The 18,066-nt window shown below is 42.3% G+C and overlaps 1 protein-coding gene across 1 annotated transcript; it reads left to right on the forward strand.

Annotated features, from left to right (window-relative positions):
* The first annotated feature begins 9,492 nt into the window (after window positions 1–9,492).
* Window positions 9,493–12,063, forward strand: LOC147607003 (cyclin-D3-1-like). Its single transcript, XM_086791375.1, has 6 exons — window positions 9,493–10,135; window positions 10,531–10,617; window positions 10,733–10,831; window positions 11,140–11,338; window positions 11,422–11,555; window positions 11,676–12,063. The coding sequence occupies exons 1-6, from the start codon at window positions 9,833–9,835 to the stop codon at window positions 11,928–11,930; spliced, it is 1,077 nt and encodes a 358-aa protein (XP_086647501.1). The 5' UTR covers window positions 9,493–9,832; the 3' UTR covers window positions 11,931–12,063.
* Window positions 12,064–18,066: the final 6,003 nt, after the last annotated feature.

The raw sequence follows: 18,066 nt of genomic DNA on the forward strand, positions 1-18,066 counted from the left end.
TGGGTTGGTGAGTCAGTTTATACAGGTTCCTCGAAAGCCGCATTTGGATGCATTGAGACGCATACTGAGGTATGTGAGGTCTCCTTTGCATTGTGGACTATTTTATGAAACTGGGACAGAGATATGTGTACATGGGTACACAAATGCTGATTGGGCTGGTAGTATCTCATATAGAAGATCTACTAGTGGCTTCATGTTTTCTTTGGGGAGTGCTGCTGTGACTTGGAGCAGCAAGAAGCAGCCTATGGGGTTGCTCTATCCAGTACAGAGGCCGAGTACATAGGTGCTGCTATGGCAGCATGTGAGGTAGCTTGGTTGAGAAAGCTACTTGTTGCAGATTTGGGTCTATCAGTGGATAGATAAGTTGTCATTTTCTGCTGACAACATTAGTAGTATACAGGAACCCAGTTTTTCATGCTTGCACGAAGCATATAGAGGTCCACTACCATTTTGTCAGAGAGAAGGTTTTGACACCACTGGCATGGTTGGTGAGATTATGGGTGATATGCGGCCAGTGGGATGACACGCTGTGTGACAGCCATTCTAGAGACTAGCATAGTTATAGCGCTAGCTCATTTAGTTGGGTTCACACTATAGAGAACCCTAGTATGTATTTGGTTGAGTACCTTTTCATATTGTGTGTACTCTTATCTTTGTATATGGTGTGTTGAGTGTTGTGTGAAGAAAAAGAAGATTTCAGCCTCTCACCTTGTGTGTTCTCTTTTAGGGTTTTGTGAGTGTGTGTGTGCTTGCCAGAGCTCAAGCTTTCTTCTCCCCTACATCGTTTCAATCCAGTCAATACCAATATGAATTTTGACGTATAAAATTTATTTGTTTTCTCTTCATTACAAAGGCAATGCACTACCTACTAGTAGGTGGCAATATACTACCCAACTGTAAATTGATGACCAACAAAGAATAATGTTCCTCGTACACACTTCATAAACATATCACAAAACATAAACATGTACAAGTTTGCTTTTCTTGGACAAATAAAGAGGAATGACATACACTTTACTTTGTCTAATCAAAATGCCAAAACTTTCCCTCGATTTGGTTGAGTAATTCTGTACTATATGGATATACTCTCTTGTGTCAAGACTGGTTTTGAGCCACTTACTACTATGAAGTGCTCACCTCAATTGAATTAAAACCTTTGGCTCTACGACACAAAGTTAGGGGCATTTTAGCACCCAATCCTTGTGGATTCAATGACATCGAATTAATAACCATGTCAATCTCTGAACTCTACGATTCAGTATCTAGCTATGAGTCTTCCAAGGTCATGATAGTAGCTGTAGACTCAACTTTCAGTGTGAATAAAAATAGCAAAGTCCCTCAAGAATGTGCCTCAAATATTTTGTAGATTCACCTCATGGCGACCTGGCATACTTGAGCATAGGCTTTATCTATGGAAGTCAACACCCAATATCGGTTAAAATATACTATCACTTTTTTCCCCGTCGATAATTTTGATCACCCCCATTCGACACAAGGTCAAGTGGGCATGAAGGGTCCACCCCTAAGCACTCCATCTCAGTATATAACCTAAGAGATTCATTTGATCACTCCGGATCCATGCTCACTCTTCTTCTCACAAAACCTAGACATAGTAGACAATGACTACAACCAATAATGGCTCGCCAATCCTACCAACATAATGTAGATTGTGCAGACATAACCTACAAAAAGTGACTACACACTACAAAAAGTGAGTACACACTACAAAAATCAAAAGCCAAGAAAGTCTATTTCTAGTGTTTGCCTTGGGGTCCCATACCACCAAGGTCTCAAGGCTTTACATAGAGCAATTAATGTCCCATACCACTAAATGATCACAAAAACTATTGTGACACAAAAAAAATGAACCTTCTTTCTTTTGGTTGGATGATTCCACATCCCCAGACCCAAGAGTGATGCAAAATATCACCATTTGTATAAGGCACAAATTTTAACCATGTGTTCACCGTTTAGGAGATTAAAATTATAATCTCTAAATTCTACAATTCTCACTCCAGAGTATATTTATAGATTAATCTGATAAATCTTGGGCTACATGTAACTCCAACCACTTGGATTCCAAATTTTATGGAGTTCCAAAACGAACACGAGGAAATTTTATGGAGTTCCAAAACGAACACGAGGAAATTTTATGGAGTTCCAAAACAAACACGAGGAAATTCACTGATATTTCCCAAGATGACATTACATGTTATGTAATTCCCAAATTTATCAAACAGATAGAATCTAACCGTGTTTCACCTAAACTGAAGAAACTACATACTCAACTTAAGCACAATGAACCCCAAATAGTTAATGTCCTGATATTTGGGTTATATATACTTAAAATCCTCTGATTTCGATCCTGGGATTACTATGAACCCCCGAATTTAAGATCACCATGAATCTTTAAATCTACTTGACCCAGACATCCTTGTAAAAAAAGATTTGTTCCACATTGGGTCCATGTTCAAATTTTGAACATATTTCACGTTTCTTGTGAAACATAAACTGTTTGGTGTGTGAGAAGCCATGCAAGAGGGCATGAGTCTCTATGGACCACAGGCACCAGCGCTTGCATCTCTATGGGCCAAGTTTACAACACTCTGGTTGTTAATTAACACAACACTACGGTTGTCAAACAACAAAACACTGTGCTATACTCCGAAGATGCTTATTTGTTGTCTAGATATAAGATATCTCTAACAAGCATAAGACCACTATGAGCACCAAGTTTATGGTAGCTACTGCCATGAATCCAATCTGAGCGTGTGCACATGTGTTTAGTAGTACTATGACTACCCACAAGTAATGTGCAAACACGTATCTACAAGCATGTGCATCCATATATACTCGGTAATTACAACATCACATTCTATATATTCACAGGAGAATTGTATGCATGTACCCATGCATACACACAACCATGCTAGATATATCTCGAGCTCTATTAAGAATCTCTAAAGCATGTACAAATGGAGAAATGGAATTCTTGCCAAGAGAACCCATGCACAAGGGCATGCGTCCTACACCATGCATGAGGGCTTACATCTCTACGGACCAAGCGAAGAACACTCTGGTTGTCAATTAGCATAACACCACAGTTGCTAAATGACACAATGCCACTATTGTTAATGTACCCAGAGATGCTTTCTTGTTAACTGGGGAGACAAAAACCATGGGCCACTTTGGTCTCAATCACATTACAATGAATTTTGTAAACAGATACAAAGCACATTTTAGTTGCGTCAACTATTGTCTTAACCAACTAGTCAAGATGGATAAACTTGTTAGAGAATCATCTCCAAACAAGTATGGTTAAAAAGAACCATAAATTAGACCTAACGAGAGCACATTTCTTGGGCCCGACAAACCATATCAATCAACTCGAGTAGTAGAGATTGATACCCGTGTGTGCCAACATAAAAAGTTAGTGGAGTCCTACAACTCCTATAACTTATAAAATGTTATACAACTCCTATAACTTATAAAAAGTTATACAACTCCTATAACATAAAAAGTTAGTGGAGTCCTACAACTCCTAATAAAAAAAGTTAGTGGAGTCCTACAACTCCTATAACTTATAAAAAGTTACAAAACTTTTAAATCACTAACCTAACATCTCCAAGTTAGCTTACAGAGTAGATTCACCGAACACCAAAGAGCAATGGCAACTTCGCAAGTGGTTTACCTTAAATAGGACAACTTGTTGATGTATGCCCAATGCAATTATGCGAACATATGTTTGTAAAAACAACGTTCACAAACATAACCATAGCAGACTGGTAATCAACAAACTACGATGCATGAAATACCACAAGCCTAACGGTGTAACATAGCTCTAGCCTCCTATTGTCTCATTTCAGACGATGCATACATCAATATCATTTGCACTTGCAAGGATCTTTCTAGAAGCTCTTAGTTCAGCACAATTATAGGTGGTGATTTGGCCATTGCTTCTCAAGAAAGCTCTACATAAGCCAGAGTGATAGTGCCCCTGCACATGGGCATTCAGCCCCTACTACCCTGGCCCGCACCTTGCTTTGCCTAGCATGGCTGAACTTGCTGCTCTGCATCAAGCTCAATGGATCGTGTACATTGATTGTATCCATAAATTGCATTGACTTTTGCATTTGAGCTACAAATCATGGTGATCCAAGTATCTTAGTTGTGAATTCACACAATCCATGGATTGAAGTCGTTTGTGAACGCACTTTCATAGCGCTATTCTACCAAAGTACCATTCATTGATATCAGGCACCTCATCCGTCGTCGTCGTTTGGTAAAGTGATTGAAGTTGCCGATAGTGGTGGACATTAGACACCAGTGGAGTTGTGTTGGCCCCAGCCATGTGTAGCAAGAAGAAACAATCCATGCAAAGAGGTTGGTGATTCAGCCTCCTGGAGGGGCATTTTGTACATGGCGATGTCTACAAAGGGTGAGAGGGAGCCGTTCACAACTCTGATAAGGTCCCATGCTACCTGTAGTTTCCATTACATATCCCACACACAGCCTGCAGAGGAGAAGAATATGAGAGAGAAGGAACCATTCAAAAACAAGATAAGATAAGGCTTATCTCTTGTAGAGCTCAATCATGTGCAAAGGAGAGCGAGAGAAAGGACTACACTGGCTCTTATACCAATGTCACATTCCCATAGCCTGTGCCATAGCCGAGAAGGGCTCCGAGCTCTAGTCACCGCCCAATCGTAGAGGATAGTGTGGATAACTCCACACTCTCATGCACTTATAGGGGCCTACCCACCCATAAGCTTAACCGACCGCCCAAATGCTCTAACTCAGGTGCCTCTTTCGGACCTCGATCATGTGCGAAGGAGAGCAAGAGAGAGGACTATGCCAACTCTCATACCAATGTCACATTCCCATAGCCTCTGCCATAGCCGAGAAGGGCTCCAATCTCTGGTCACCACCCAACCTTAAGGATAGTGTGGATAACTCCACACTATCATGCACTTATAGGGGCCTGCCCACCCATAAGCTTGCCCAGCCACCCAAATGCTATGACTTGGGTGCCCTCACCCCTAGACCCTGGATGCACTCCGGCGTTCGGGTTCCGCATCCTATTGAGCTCCCACATGCCATTACAGGCTACACGACACCTTCATTGCTTCTTTCTTTATTTAAAAGGCAGAGAAAGGCTCGTTTTATAGATGGAAAGTGGCCATCTCTCACCTTACAACTTACAACAATAGAAATCTTTAACCCTATGTGACATAAGGTCAGATGTCATTATCAATTGTCCTTCTTGGGCTACTTTTGACGTGTCTCCTTGCATGAGTGACTAGACTATGTGTAATCTAGCATTATGGCAATAAGGAGACCATTCTTACTCTCAAACACCCTATCAGCTATTCAAGCCCTTAGGATAGAGGGGCCAAGAAGTGGGCAACATCTAAAGCCATGCTTAACCCACCCCTCACAATTAGACTATGTGTAATCTAACATTATGGCAATAAAGAAACCATCAAACACCTTATCAACTATTCAAGCCCTTAGGATAGAGGGGCCAAGAAGTGGGCAGCATCTAAAGCCATGCTTAACCCACCCCTCACAATTAGACTATGTGTAATCTAACATTATGGCAATAAAGAGACCATAGAAGAATGCTTTTTCATGAGGTGGCATTTGTCAATGCTTTTAAGGGTGGCCCAACTTCTATCAATTATGAAAAAGCCATTGCATTCTTTTTGTATGTAAAGTATATAAACTATGAAAAAAGGATATTATTTGTAGTTCTATATCATCAATACAAGGATACATGATTGCTAATGAGACTTTAAGAATAAGCTCATTCTTACTCTCAAACACCTTATCACCTACTCAAGCCCTTAGGACAGAGGGGCCAAGAAGTGGGCAACATCTAAAGCCACGCTTAACCAACCCCTCACAATTAGACTATGTGCAAGCTGGCAACAAGGAGCCTATAGAAGAATGCTTTTTCATGAGGTGGCATTTATTGATTTCCTAGGTTTGTGTTTAAATCGTGGATCTCTCTTCTCCCCATCAAGGTTCACCTCTTTTGGCCCCTCACGCATCTTAGCTTTTAAACATTTGTTTGAGCAATTGAGCATTATAAATATTCTTTAGGGAATGGCGAAAGTAATGAATCCTTGTTTGTAATTTTGAGACATGCAAGAGGTAAGTCCACAACTATGTTGAACGTCATAGAGTGTTCAAAAATAATATTTCTAAACATGAGAACTAAAACTTGGAAATCTAGGAACTTGTGCATATCAAATGAAACAAGCCATAAGTCCCTACAAACATCTCCTTATGAGATACACACCAAGGTCATGGTTTAAGAAAACTCAAACCACTAATGGTGTATTTAAGGATTTCTCTTATAAGATTCACACAAGACATAACACCAGCAATGCAAGGTAACTTTCATTACAATAAAAAATCATAATTCTTTTACAAAACATGTTTAAAAAATGTGTTTCTTAAGAGAATCAAGAAAAATAAGAAACTAATACTCAAGGTAAGATATCATAATATCCGATGCAACGGAAGTACAAGTCTATATATTTATCTTTTAACTTGTTGGCTCCACATGAAGACGAGGAAGTCAAGGGTTTAAAAAGTAATACGCAAGGGCTTGATGCCACGTTTTTGAAATCTTTTGACTAGGGATTATTCTTAAAAATATGGTTCAAAATGTCACCTTCATGATAATGTTCAACGCATTACTTTTCTCTGGTAGGATAATGATTACTCTAATGCCAAATTGAAATGCTTTTTTTCACAGAAGAAAGGGACCAAATTGTAAAGTAGCTATGGAAAGGCTTTATTATCAACATGGAAGACACACTATGTTGGCTTATTTGCTTATCTATTATTATGTTTGCATGGATGCGTGTTTAGTTTTGTCGACTACAAGGCAGGTCAAAATTATCAACCTCTTTAGACCATGCTATATCATCATGGTGGTTACGTATAGTAAATTTGTTTTAATCAAAAGTACATTTGACAAGCTTTGGATTGCGTGCATGAAAAAGCAAGTTGTAAATACCCATTTGTAAAGGGTGTCCTTGCTCCTATGTAGTGTTTTTATTGTAAACGTACACAAATGTTCAATGCTAAATCAAAACATATTTACACCAAATCTAATTTTAAAATTAAATAAAAAAATTTAGAATAAAACTATATCCTTGCTTTTCTTGATGAAAGACTTCTTATTGTGTACAATAACTTTACTTACACAAATAATCAATGCTAATCAAAATATATTTTACACCAAATATAAACTAGTAAATGCAATTAAAAGCTAAAATTTAAATTATCAAATATTCCTAATGAAATAAGTATTTACACCATTAGATCCCATCATCATTGACCACAAGAGCTTTGAGACAAGTGCACGAGTAGCTTCATTTGGAGCAAATTGGTTTCATCATAGGTTAGTAGCATAGAACTTTGTCAAAACTTGGTATAGATCAAATCAATTCACTTATGTTACGAGTGTAATCAATGCAAATGTACTCATCTTTTACTTCAAATTTATGGAACTACAATAACCACTTATTGAGTGTTTAGTTTGACCCCAAGTGACGAGCTCCTCATCAAGAGTGGGTTACGCTATGACTAGGCAAGGTTTTTAAACAGTGAGCGAGCATGAAAGGTACTTGGAGTTAATGCTGAGTGTTTAATAGTGGTACACAAATGTTGAGGATGGGTGAGCAAGTGCAGATTCGAGAATCGAAATATGACCTCAAAATCCGGATTTGAGAATCGAAATATGATGTGAGTTTTGCATGTTCATGATATATGACCGCAAAACCCTTGATTGTTGAGCATATACGACCAACGGTGGGACTTGAACTCGGGAGAGAGAGAGAGAGAGAGAGAGAGAGAGAGAGAGAGAGAGAGAGAGAGAGAGAGAGAGAGAGAGAGAGAGAGAGAGAGAGAGAGAGAGAGGTATTAATGTCGGTAGAATGCAACACAAGGGCATATACGACCAACGGTGAACTTGGTAGAGAGAGAGAGAGAGAGAGGGGCATTAATGTCGGTAGAATGCAGCACAAGGGCATATACGACCAACGGTGAACTTGGTAGAGAGAGAGAGAGAGAGAGAGAGAGAGAGAGAGAGGGGGGGGGTAAAGGGATGAAAACAAGTATAAATGTGGAGAGATGTGGGATATTATTGGTTTTCAAGTACCAATGGTAGTGGTGGTTAGCTCTTCTTTTACAATTCAAATTTCAAGGACTAGGAAAATGGGGGGAAGTTTGAATGGAATTGATGATTAAAGTTTTTTGGGGCGGGCGGGCGGGCGGGCGGGCGGGTTTGAAGTTTGAACTGTAAATAAAAAGTGAGACAGATTTTTTAAAAAAAAAATCCCGCGCGCCAGTGGCAGAGTGCCTGAGGGCCTTGTTAATGATAAACAAACAAAGGGTCCTCTGGACGAGGGGTGACGGTTTTACCACAGTGGCTGCTGTCGCCGCTAAACTTGGAGCGCCTCTCTCTACCGCCAAGCTCACTGCTAATTTGGAGGCGACAGCTGCCTCAGCTAAACTGCCTTCCAAATTTGATTCCCCTTTCTTAGAAATTAACTCTAATTATCCTCAACTAAGCACGTATTTAATAAGGGTAGAGAGTTGATGTCTCTCTCTCTCTCTCTCTCTCTCTCTCTCTCTCGCTCATGATAACATTACCTCTCAAGAGTTGGAATTAGAATGCTCCTCTCTCCCTCTAGATGAACTCAGAGAGCGGATATGTAATGTAGAGAGTGGATGCGAGAGTGCATGTGTAATGCGTAGAGAACCTAATCATCAGCAAATTGTTGAGGCATCACGTCGGCCATCTTGGCCAGTGGTGGCGAACACTCTAGCCAAGTATGGTGCGAGTTCGAATCTCCCCCGTCCCCTCACTCCACGAGATGGGGTGGTGTGAGCAATGTCTCTTCGCAAAAAAAATAATCTGTCGAGGCCTCGATAGAGAGTGGATGCCTCTATCTCTCTCCCTCTCACGAAAACATTTGATCTTGAGGAGAATGCTCTCTCTTTCTAAGAGTGGATGAGCTATGTAGATAGTAGATGTAATGCTCATCTTGAGTAGAATGCTATCCCTTTCTAGAACAACTTAGAGAGTGGATGAGTAATCTAGAGAGTGGATGTGTAATGTAGAGAGAGTAGATGTAATGGTGGCTTTCTCTCTAGAAGAAGCTGTATTGAAATGTGATAGAGAGAGGATGTGAAATGTCCTATTATCTATAATGCTTAAGCTGCTGTACCTAGATTTCTCTCTCTCCTCTCTCTCTCTCTCTATAGATAATGTTGATAGTAATAAGAGGGGGTTAAAGTACAAGTATACCCAGTCTCTCTCTAGGAATACTCATAAGCTCAAATGTGATGTGTAGAGAGTGGATGTGTAATGTAGAGAGTGGATGTGGAGGGAGGTCTTTTAACTTAGTTGATTAGGACTTAGAAGAAGCTTTCAAAACTAAACTTAAATGATGCACAGTGTACTTTCTCTCTCTCACACTCCAATCTGTGCTCTTCTGTGTCTGCACATCGCATTTACCCACATGGTCTTCCCTCTTCCCTAGAGCTTCGTTTTTCCCCAAAACCCTAGAGCACACATTCCCTGCTTCTGTAACAGCTCCTGCCGTCCCCATCGCATTCGCCATAGCCTAACTCCCTCCTCGTCTTCAAAGCTCTCTCATGCGAACAACGCTTTCTTTCCCCCGCAACGGGAATCTGAGCTCCGCAGATCCTCCGATCGCCATTCCCTTAATCACCATGGCCTGCATTTGCCTTTGATGAAGTGGCCGCTCGGGTTTTATCCCCTGCTGCTCCTTCTTCTGCTTCTGCTGCTATGGCACCCAGCGTAGACTGCTGTGCTGCGAGCCTTCTCTGCTGCGAGGACGTCTCCAGCTGCCTGTCTGATGACGGTGAGCAAGAAGGAGAAGGCCGTCTTCCTCTTCTCGGAGAGAACTCTTCATCATGGCACGTTACAGCAGCGGTGGAGTTGGAGGATCCCTCCGATGTGGAGGCAGCACTCTCTGCCCTCGTCGAAAGAGAGATCTTCCATCTGCCCCGCCCCGATTATGCGCAGAAGTATGAGAGCAAGGTTCTTGACGCTGGCTCTCGGGAGAAGGCTATCAGCTGGCTGTTCAAGGTACCATAGCCCTCATTGTGTCACAGCGTGCGTTAGTCTGTTCACAAAGTTGGATTAGGGTTGGCAGGTGACGAAAATGCTGTCTGCTTGGCAGAATGCATTGTGACGACAGGGTTTTACTTAAAAACGCACTGTCTTTCGGGTGTAGCAAGAGTACAGTGTGCTGCCAGAGTTTTAGCAGAAGTGCAGTCTACTGATAGAGGGCTTGGCAAGCATGTAGTCTGCAGTGGGGCTTGGGCGAAATCGCAGGGACTTCGCAAGAGTGCAATAAGCTAGGTTTTTGCTGCATGCTGTATGTTTCTAGCATGCTGTCCGTTTCTTGTTTACGGGGTTTTACAAGAGTTTCATCATCTGTGTCTGCATTTCTAAACGTAGCCATAACTGTGCGGATGAAGGTGCGAGCTTTCTACAACTTTGGTCCTCTGACTGCCACCTTGTCTGTCAATTATCTTGATCGCTTCTTGTCTCTCCATCAGCTACCGGTATGTTCCTCTATCTTTACCTGTAGTTAGAAGTTTTGCCGTCTGGTGCCAAGCTTCTTTCGACTGTATCAGAGAGGAAAGCCCTAATTACATTAATTTTTCCACACTTCTACAGAACAGCAAAGCTTGGATGATACAACTTCTATCAGTAGCATGCCTTTCTCTGGCCGCCAAGATGGAAGAAACAGAGGTGCCCTTATTGCTCGATCTTCAGGTACATAGCTGATTGTCCATTCAACGTACCATTTCATTGCCGAGGATATGATGCATTCACCATCACATTTGAAAAGGATATGATGCATTTACCATGCCATTGCACTAGAGGATAAGATGCTTTCACCGTGTCTTGGCACTGCCAAGGATATAACACATTCTCCATGCTATTGCATGGCAAATGTTTATCACATAGTAAAGGGCATGATGCATTCACCATATTAGTGCACAGCAAAGGATATCAAGGCAGAAGAACTCAATACTACATCAGTCATCATATCTTGCATGACTTTCACATGTTTGTTTAAGGTTGGGCCTGATTGCATATTCGAGCCTCGCACTATTCAAAGGATGGAATTGCTGGTACTGAGCACTCTTGAGTGGCGTATGAGCTCTGTGACACCCTTCTCATACATAGATTACTTCATTCGCAAGTTCGACCTCATTGGAAGTGCTCACTGTGTTGTCTGTGCTCGAATCAATGAATTACTTCTCTGTGCAATTCAAGGTGAGCTCTATGCTACAATGTATATACACCATTGCATCATGCATTGCTACATAAGATCTGTCTCACCCCAATTGCATTTGCAGACCTGAGATTTCTCTACTATCGGCCTTCTTCCATAGCTGCTGCAGCTGCATTATGTGCCATCCAGGAGATGCTCCCTCTACGACTTGCTGAGTTGAAGACAATTCTGCTCTCCATGTTGCCCCTCCAGTTGCAAGTAAGCCTTCAAAATTGCTAGTAATGCAGTGTATCGCTGTTTGCCTCTATGCTCTATCTCAACATTGCTGGGTTTAGCTTTTTTGTGGCATTCTAATTTCTGCATGTCTTCATCACGCAGGACCCATCAGAAAGGTGCTTCATGCTGATGGTGGAACTGTTTCTTGCAATGCCCAGCACATTGTCAAAGGGTGAAAACTGTGTCAACTGGGTCCCCCAAAGCCCCTTAGGGGTGTTGGATGCATCCTTCAGTTGTGACAGTGAGAGCACCTTTAAGTCGATTGGGTCGAATGCATGTGTTCAGATCTCCTCACCAGCATCCAAGAAGAGGAAGGTCGATGATTTTTGTAGTGGTATGAAAGTATGTGCATCTTAGTTGGTAATCCGAATCGAGTTTTAATGCCTTCAACATATGCTTTACCATAGAACTTGTTACGTATATGTGGTAGCCATATATCATATTAAAAAAGCATGAAAGAGTACTGTTAAATGTGAAGAAAGTTATAATACATCTCACTTTTCAGTGAAGAGACGGTATTTAGTAATCCGCCATGATGTACAAGTGTTGTGTAAGAGCAAATATCTTTGTTCGTGGTAGTTATCATATCAAAGAGGTTGAAGGTGGTTCTTTGAGCATACAAGGTCTAGAGGCTGTGGAGTATCTCATCTCTGGTAAAGCCTTGTTACTTATTAGCTAGCCTTCTCATAGCTATATAAACTCCATGGAAAGGCTGAAGGCAGTTGGAGAAGTTAGGCATATGGATAGTGATTTACTTGATGTTAGGTCTATGGATGGTATGGTCTTGATGTTAGGCATATTTTTTCTTTCTTAAATACAACAGTCGGTGCAATTCCTAGCTTTGATTATTGTTTTGAGGGTCTTTACATTTATTTCTCATTGGAAGGGGAGATCCTCTGTTCATGAAGGACTAGTGGAGACGTTCCTTAGTTTAGCAAGCTTCATGTCTGCCGAGCTCTTAAGTTGAGTTGCTATTTGTGTAGTTATTGATCTGGGGTCGTGAATTTTTTTGTATGTTTGGGGTCTCCCATGCACTTGCGCTGACAAAATTTTATTAGAGTTGGTAACAGTAACAAGAGATTGTTTTAATAGGGGCTTTTTTGTGCGTGTGCGCGCTTTGGAGTGAGGGTGGAGATGAAAGAAAAGGAAAAGGATCCTTCTAACATGACATCTTTGTTATGTAGTAACCTCAAAATTTTTGGCCTCTAGTGGGAGCCTCCCCATAGTTTAAATGTCAAGTCAATTAAGTAAATAAAAAATAGCTATTATGAATTAGATTTAGGTACTTTACTAAAAGGTATTTCTAGGATCGTACACTCAGAGGGGTGGTGTCTGATGGCCCTTTCTCCACATCCATCCAAGCTATGGACAAGTTGATTTGATGGTCACTCACAAGGAAGTCAAGCAAGTTATCCTCAACTTACCAGAAGAGCTAGCTTTGAACTTGATGGGTGGTTGTATCAAGGAAGATAGCTATTTCGAGACATTTACCAAACTGGTCGATGCCACACAAGTGGTTAAGTGGGATAATAATTCTAACAGCATGTATTCAATGCAAAAGCAATAATCAGGCAATAATCACCTCCAAGATTTGAAAAAAGGATTGGAAAACCCAACTCTCTCAAGTTTGATGCTATGGATAATGGAAGAACTCACACGAGCTCATCTCAAACAAAAGAGAAACAATGTTAGAGAAGACGTTGCATTAAAAAGGTCGAGTTCCTGTTCAAGTGATATGCACACTTCAAAATGGATATTTAGGCCCGTTACACATACCTCCTCCATGTATGGGCAAGGGAGATTGCCTGCCCGTGAATTATGGGCGGTGGATACCTCACCACATCAGCATGGGCAGGCAGGGGTATGGCGATGTCTAATGGGCCTTAATCGTAGATGATGCCAATATCCCCCTTCCCTCCCCCACTCTCAAGAGAAGTATCAAGAGTTTAGTGTCTCCTCACGTTTGACATAGCGTAGGGCATGCCAAACTTTGAGACTTAAGCAGATCATGCCAAACTGTCCATTAGTCTCTTTCTCCCCTCCCCTCCCCTCCCCACATAATGGAGCTACAAGAACCCTCTCCGCAGCAAACGCTTTCCCAATGTTATCAATTGGGGTGATCTGTTACCTCGTGCTTATTTCGTTTAATCTCAAACTTGTGCTTGAGTACATGATGACCAGGGGTCCACAAAAGCATTAGAACGTAAGGCTTATGCTTATGTCATCTGAGGCACATTGGTGAGTAGCTCATCCACCAGCTGAAGGGGCTCAGCCTAGCGCAAATGGAGAGAAAGATCACTATAACCACTTGACTTTCAGTAATATCCTTATTGTGTCTTTCTTATTGCAATCAACCCATCCTCGTTTTCTCGCATGGTATCAGAGCAGGCATAAGTGCTCGTGGAGGCCAACGGACGGGAGTTATTGCAATGTTTGAGGTTGAATTAATTGCGACGACAGCATCCACGTGCATGGGCTAGCCCTTGGCAAGCTGAGGGAAAAAGTTTAAAAGGGGCCCCACCCATTTCTCATGGACGAGAGGTAGTTTGTAAACACCCTTAGTACATTAAGCTCGGGCACTCGACGACCCTTCATGTTGGGCAGCAGCCAAGAATTAAGGTTGGCTCCTATCCCAATGACACGGTTCTGAGTAGCCAAGACTTAATGTTTTACGAGTAGCCAATACTTAATGTTGCCTCTTGTGCAAATGCATCAAAGAGATTGGGGCTTGAGAGGGCTATTGCCCACATTCTTGGGCTTTGTGAGTAGTTGAGAGTCTTGGGTAACAATGGACATCGATCGATCATCAAGTGTTCACATGTGAGCTTCTTTCATGCAATTGAGTAATGTGTTTAGGTGTAGCTCGGGTGGTTCTTATGCTTGTTGAATGGTGCTAGGTGGAGGCACACTCACCAACATGCATTTTGTGCGATGGTGGTTTGTAGTTGACTATGAGTGATTGTTGAGCTTTTGGGATTATACACAAGAGTAGTGTATGAACTTGCGATGTGGGAGTGTGGAAGTTTTATGTATAGGAAAGTGGATTGCTCAATTTTTCTCGGATAGAGAAGGAAGTGTCTTTTTAAGTTCTTGGCATGTTGGAATATCATGGCCCATAATAGAACATTAATATTTGCGGATGCTAAGGTCAAGAGGGAGGCAAATATTCCTCAATATAGATCCTACAAAGGTTTTGAGAAGTCTTGTGTTGTTTTCCTTTTTTCTTTTCTTTTTGAAATGATACTTTGATATTAATGATATTTAGTTTCAAAAAAGATGAAGACGTTGCTTGTATTAGTAAGGCTAGGTTCTCAGAAGTTGTAGCTTGGCACTATCTAACAACTCAGAGCTAAAAGGACCAGTCCTCAACACCTTTAGCTCTGCTACAAAAGTTTCCACCTTCCACTCAAGACGTTGCATATGTGGGCATCGACGGAATACTAGTTGATTTTTTGGTCGTCCAAAGTTGTTGCAGCATGGTATATCTAATCCATGGCCATGTTAGGGTCGGGTTGAGGAGCTTGGTGTCACCTAACAATGCAAGTTTCCAAGTGAATTGATGTTGTGTTCTACGGCTTTCTAGCCACCTTCACATTCCTCTCCATACGGTTTGGGCATTGGGGCAAGCCCAGAAAACATGAAAGGCATCTTCCCTATGAGTACTGAAGAAGGAGCGCAAAGGAGCCATTAGAGCTTAATTAGCAAGCCTGTCCCTTGTAGGGAGTTTTAGATAGAGTAATCGTTAGATAAAAATGTTGATGTGAAGGGAGGGGGTTGCTATCCACACTATCGTCGTGCATCGGGCCCAGGTGTCGACAGAGCTTGGGGAGTTCTACTTGTGGGCTAGCTTTCCAAACCAATGGGTTTGGCAGTCTTGCATGTTGGCTCCTTTAATGTTCAGGAGAACCTTCTATTTAACTGAGGCCCAATTGGCAAGCCAGTTATCACTTCTAAGGCACAGAGCAATTGGCCAATGTAAGGGAAGTGCATTTGTAGCAGCTTGGAGAATAGAGAGTGTAGGGTTAGAGAGACCATAGTTTTGAGCAATGATGTCCCAATCCAACCATTGGGCCGTTCTACTGTCCCAAAGGTCATTCCATATTTACAAGCCTTTCTTATGGAGTTTATGAGCTTGGTTGATGTTTCTTAGTGCTTGTGGTTGACCACCTTTCGTATTGCAAAGTGACCACCATATACTCTCTCCCAGAGCTCCATCTCTCGTGAGAGGATGTTGACCATTCCACCTTAGACCAGCAAGAAGCTCTTGCCACGCCACTAGCCCATGCATTAAAGTAGATCGCTTGATTGTGCACTTACACAAAGATGCAATCTGGTGTCTCTAGGACAAGTTTGGCCATTGCCCTGGTAATCTTGTTGCATTCTGAATGAAGTGCTTGGTAATTACTTCCCATGGTTGTGTTGTTTCAATCTTCTGCAGCCACTTAAGTGTGAGCATCTTGGCTCTCATCTTTAGATTGGTTATGCCCAAGCCACCTTTTTGTTTGGGAGAACAGACTTGTGCCCATGAGATTGCGTGCTAGCTCTTACCCTTAGCTTTGCTGCAAAGGAAATGTAGGAGGCAAGATAAGTCATGTAAGATAGTAGAATATGCTTAAGTACCACCAGCCTTCTAGAAAAAGATAGTTGCGGTTTGCTCCAGCGAGTCATTTTTCCTTACAGTCGAGGGAAAAACTAGTCAAACCTTTGTTTGTTATTGATGTCCTTTCCAATAGGGCAACCCAACAACCTGAGTGGAGTCCCATGTGGGATCCATTTGAAGCCATATTTGTGGTCCCATGGTTGTCTATCACCTCTGTCGAGCAATAGGGCCTCAGCTTTGGTAGTATTGTTCATCGACCAAGAGAGTTGACAAAATTCCTCCACCACTACTATAGGAACGTGTCAATATTAATCTCATCATAAGCCAAAATCGAGCTATTATCATCCGCGAAGAATTGGGTAGTCATCTCTTGGTCTCCTTCCGGGAGGGGGAGCCCTTTGATCAAACCCGTCTCTTGGAAGTAGCGAACATTAGCCAACAATGACTTACTGATTGCCGCAAAGAGAAGAGGGGCAAGCGTGCATCCTTGCCTAACAGACTTCTGCAGTACATATTCCCCTACTACCATCCCATTGATGATGACCTCCGAGTTCGCATTTACCAACAAAGCACGGACGATCCCAACATTAGTGCATGTCCAAAACCCATTTTGTCTAAGATGGCTAACATGAAGCCCCATCGGACTCTATCATATGCCTTATCCAAGTCCAAACTAAGAAGCATGTATGGTTGGTTAAGGACCAAGGCATAGTCAGTCCCACATTGAATGATCGCTTCGTGAATTTGTCGGCCATGAACAAACCCAAATTGGTTTGGATCAACCACCCGAGGTAGAATGAACTTGATTCGGAGTGCAAGAGCTTTCGAAAAAACCTTGTAGGAGGTGTTGAGCATCGTTAGAGAGTGCCACTCTCTTACCGTTAGTCTATGGGCTCGCTTTGGGATGAGTTTGATGTGTCCCTAATTCACCTTGTGAGATAATTCTTCACGATTGCATGCATCATTGATCATGACTAATCAGCGGGCCAAAAGTGCCAATATAATTCTATTGGTAGTTGGGAGGGGTCTTTTCTTTGCCCATCTTGCTGGTAGCAACTCTAAGGTCATCCTCTGTGAAGGCCCTACTCAGACTGCAATGCAGGAGGGGTCCACTATAGACAAAAAGTTGTCCAATCTCTCTCTATGGATGGAGCCGAGCCACTGATGGTGGCAGATAGATGTGCTGTGAAGAGTGCCGCTATCTCGTCCTCATTTTTTGTGATTGATGCATCCGTCTTCATCAGCCCACTTATTCTTTCCTGCTTGTGTTTCTACTTGACTTGCCGGAACAAGAAGCTGGTTGGAGCATCACCTTTGGCTAGCCATCATGTGCGGGATCGGATCCTGATTGCTTCATCCCTTGCACTCGCTTGCGTTCTAGGTTGTTAATTAGTGTGGTGTTGGTCTGGTCAAGACCCTCCTGTTGCACTGCTTGCATGAGGTTCTCCCTCAGTTTTTCAGCTATAGTGAGCCTGGCTCTCCCTACTCTTGCATTCATCCTGCCATACATCTTGCAAAAATTTGTTGTATATTGAATGCATCTGTCCCACCTCTCCAGTGGGGGCCCACCTTGGGCTCTTGCTACCTCCCACATTGTCTCAATCCCCAAGTTAAAATCGCTCTTCCCTAGATGGAAGATGTTAAGCTTGAAGGGAGGGGGGCCCGCTCTACGCGGGGAAGAGGTTGGGAGGTCGAAGGAAACCATCAGAGGAGAGTGATCTGGGCATCCACGATCAGGGAGAGTGCGAAGGTCCCAGGGAGAAACCCCCCACCAGCCACCGTTGGACGTGTAGCATCTGTCCAATCACATCATATTACATCTCATCACATCTCATCCATTCACATCTACCCACATCACATCACAAGCGATTAATTGTTGCTACCTCAACCATG

Source organism: Cibotium barometz, chromosome 56 (genome assembly GCF_041138505.1).
Source record: "Cibotium barometz isolate CiBa-2024 chromosome 56, ASM4113850v1, whole genome shotgun sequence".
NCBI classification, from domain to species: Eukaryota; Viridiplantae; Streptophyta; class Polypodiopsida; order Cyatheales; family Cibotiaceae; genus Cibotium; species Cibotium barometz.

Bases quoted from the DNA above. Each gene is read 5' to 3' on its own strand.
- LOC147607003 (XM_086791375.1), top strand. From the start codon at position 9,833: ATGGCACCCAGCGTAGACTGCTGTGCTGCGAGCCTTCTCTGCTGCGAG. The intron at 10,618-10,732 runs GTATGTTCCTCT...ACACTTCTACAG, and splicing joins TGTCTCTCCATCAGCTACCG to AACAGCAAAGCTTGGATGAT. The intron at 11,556-11,675 runs GTAAGCCTTCAA...TTCATCACGCAG, and splicing joins TGTTGCCCCTCCAGTTGCAA to GACCCATCAGAAAGGTGCTT.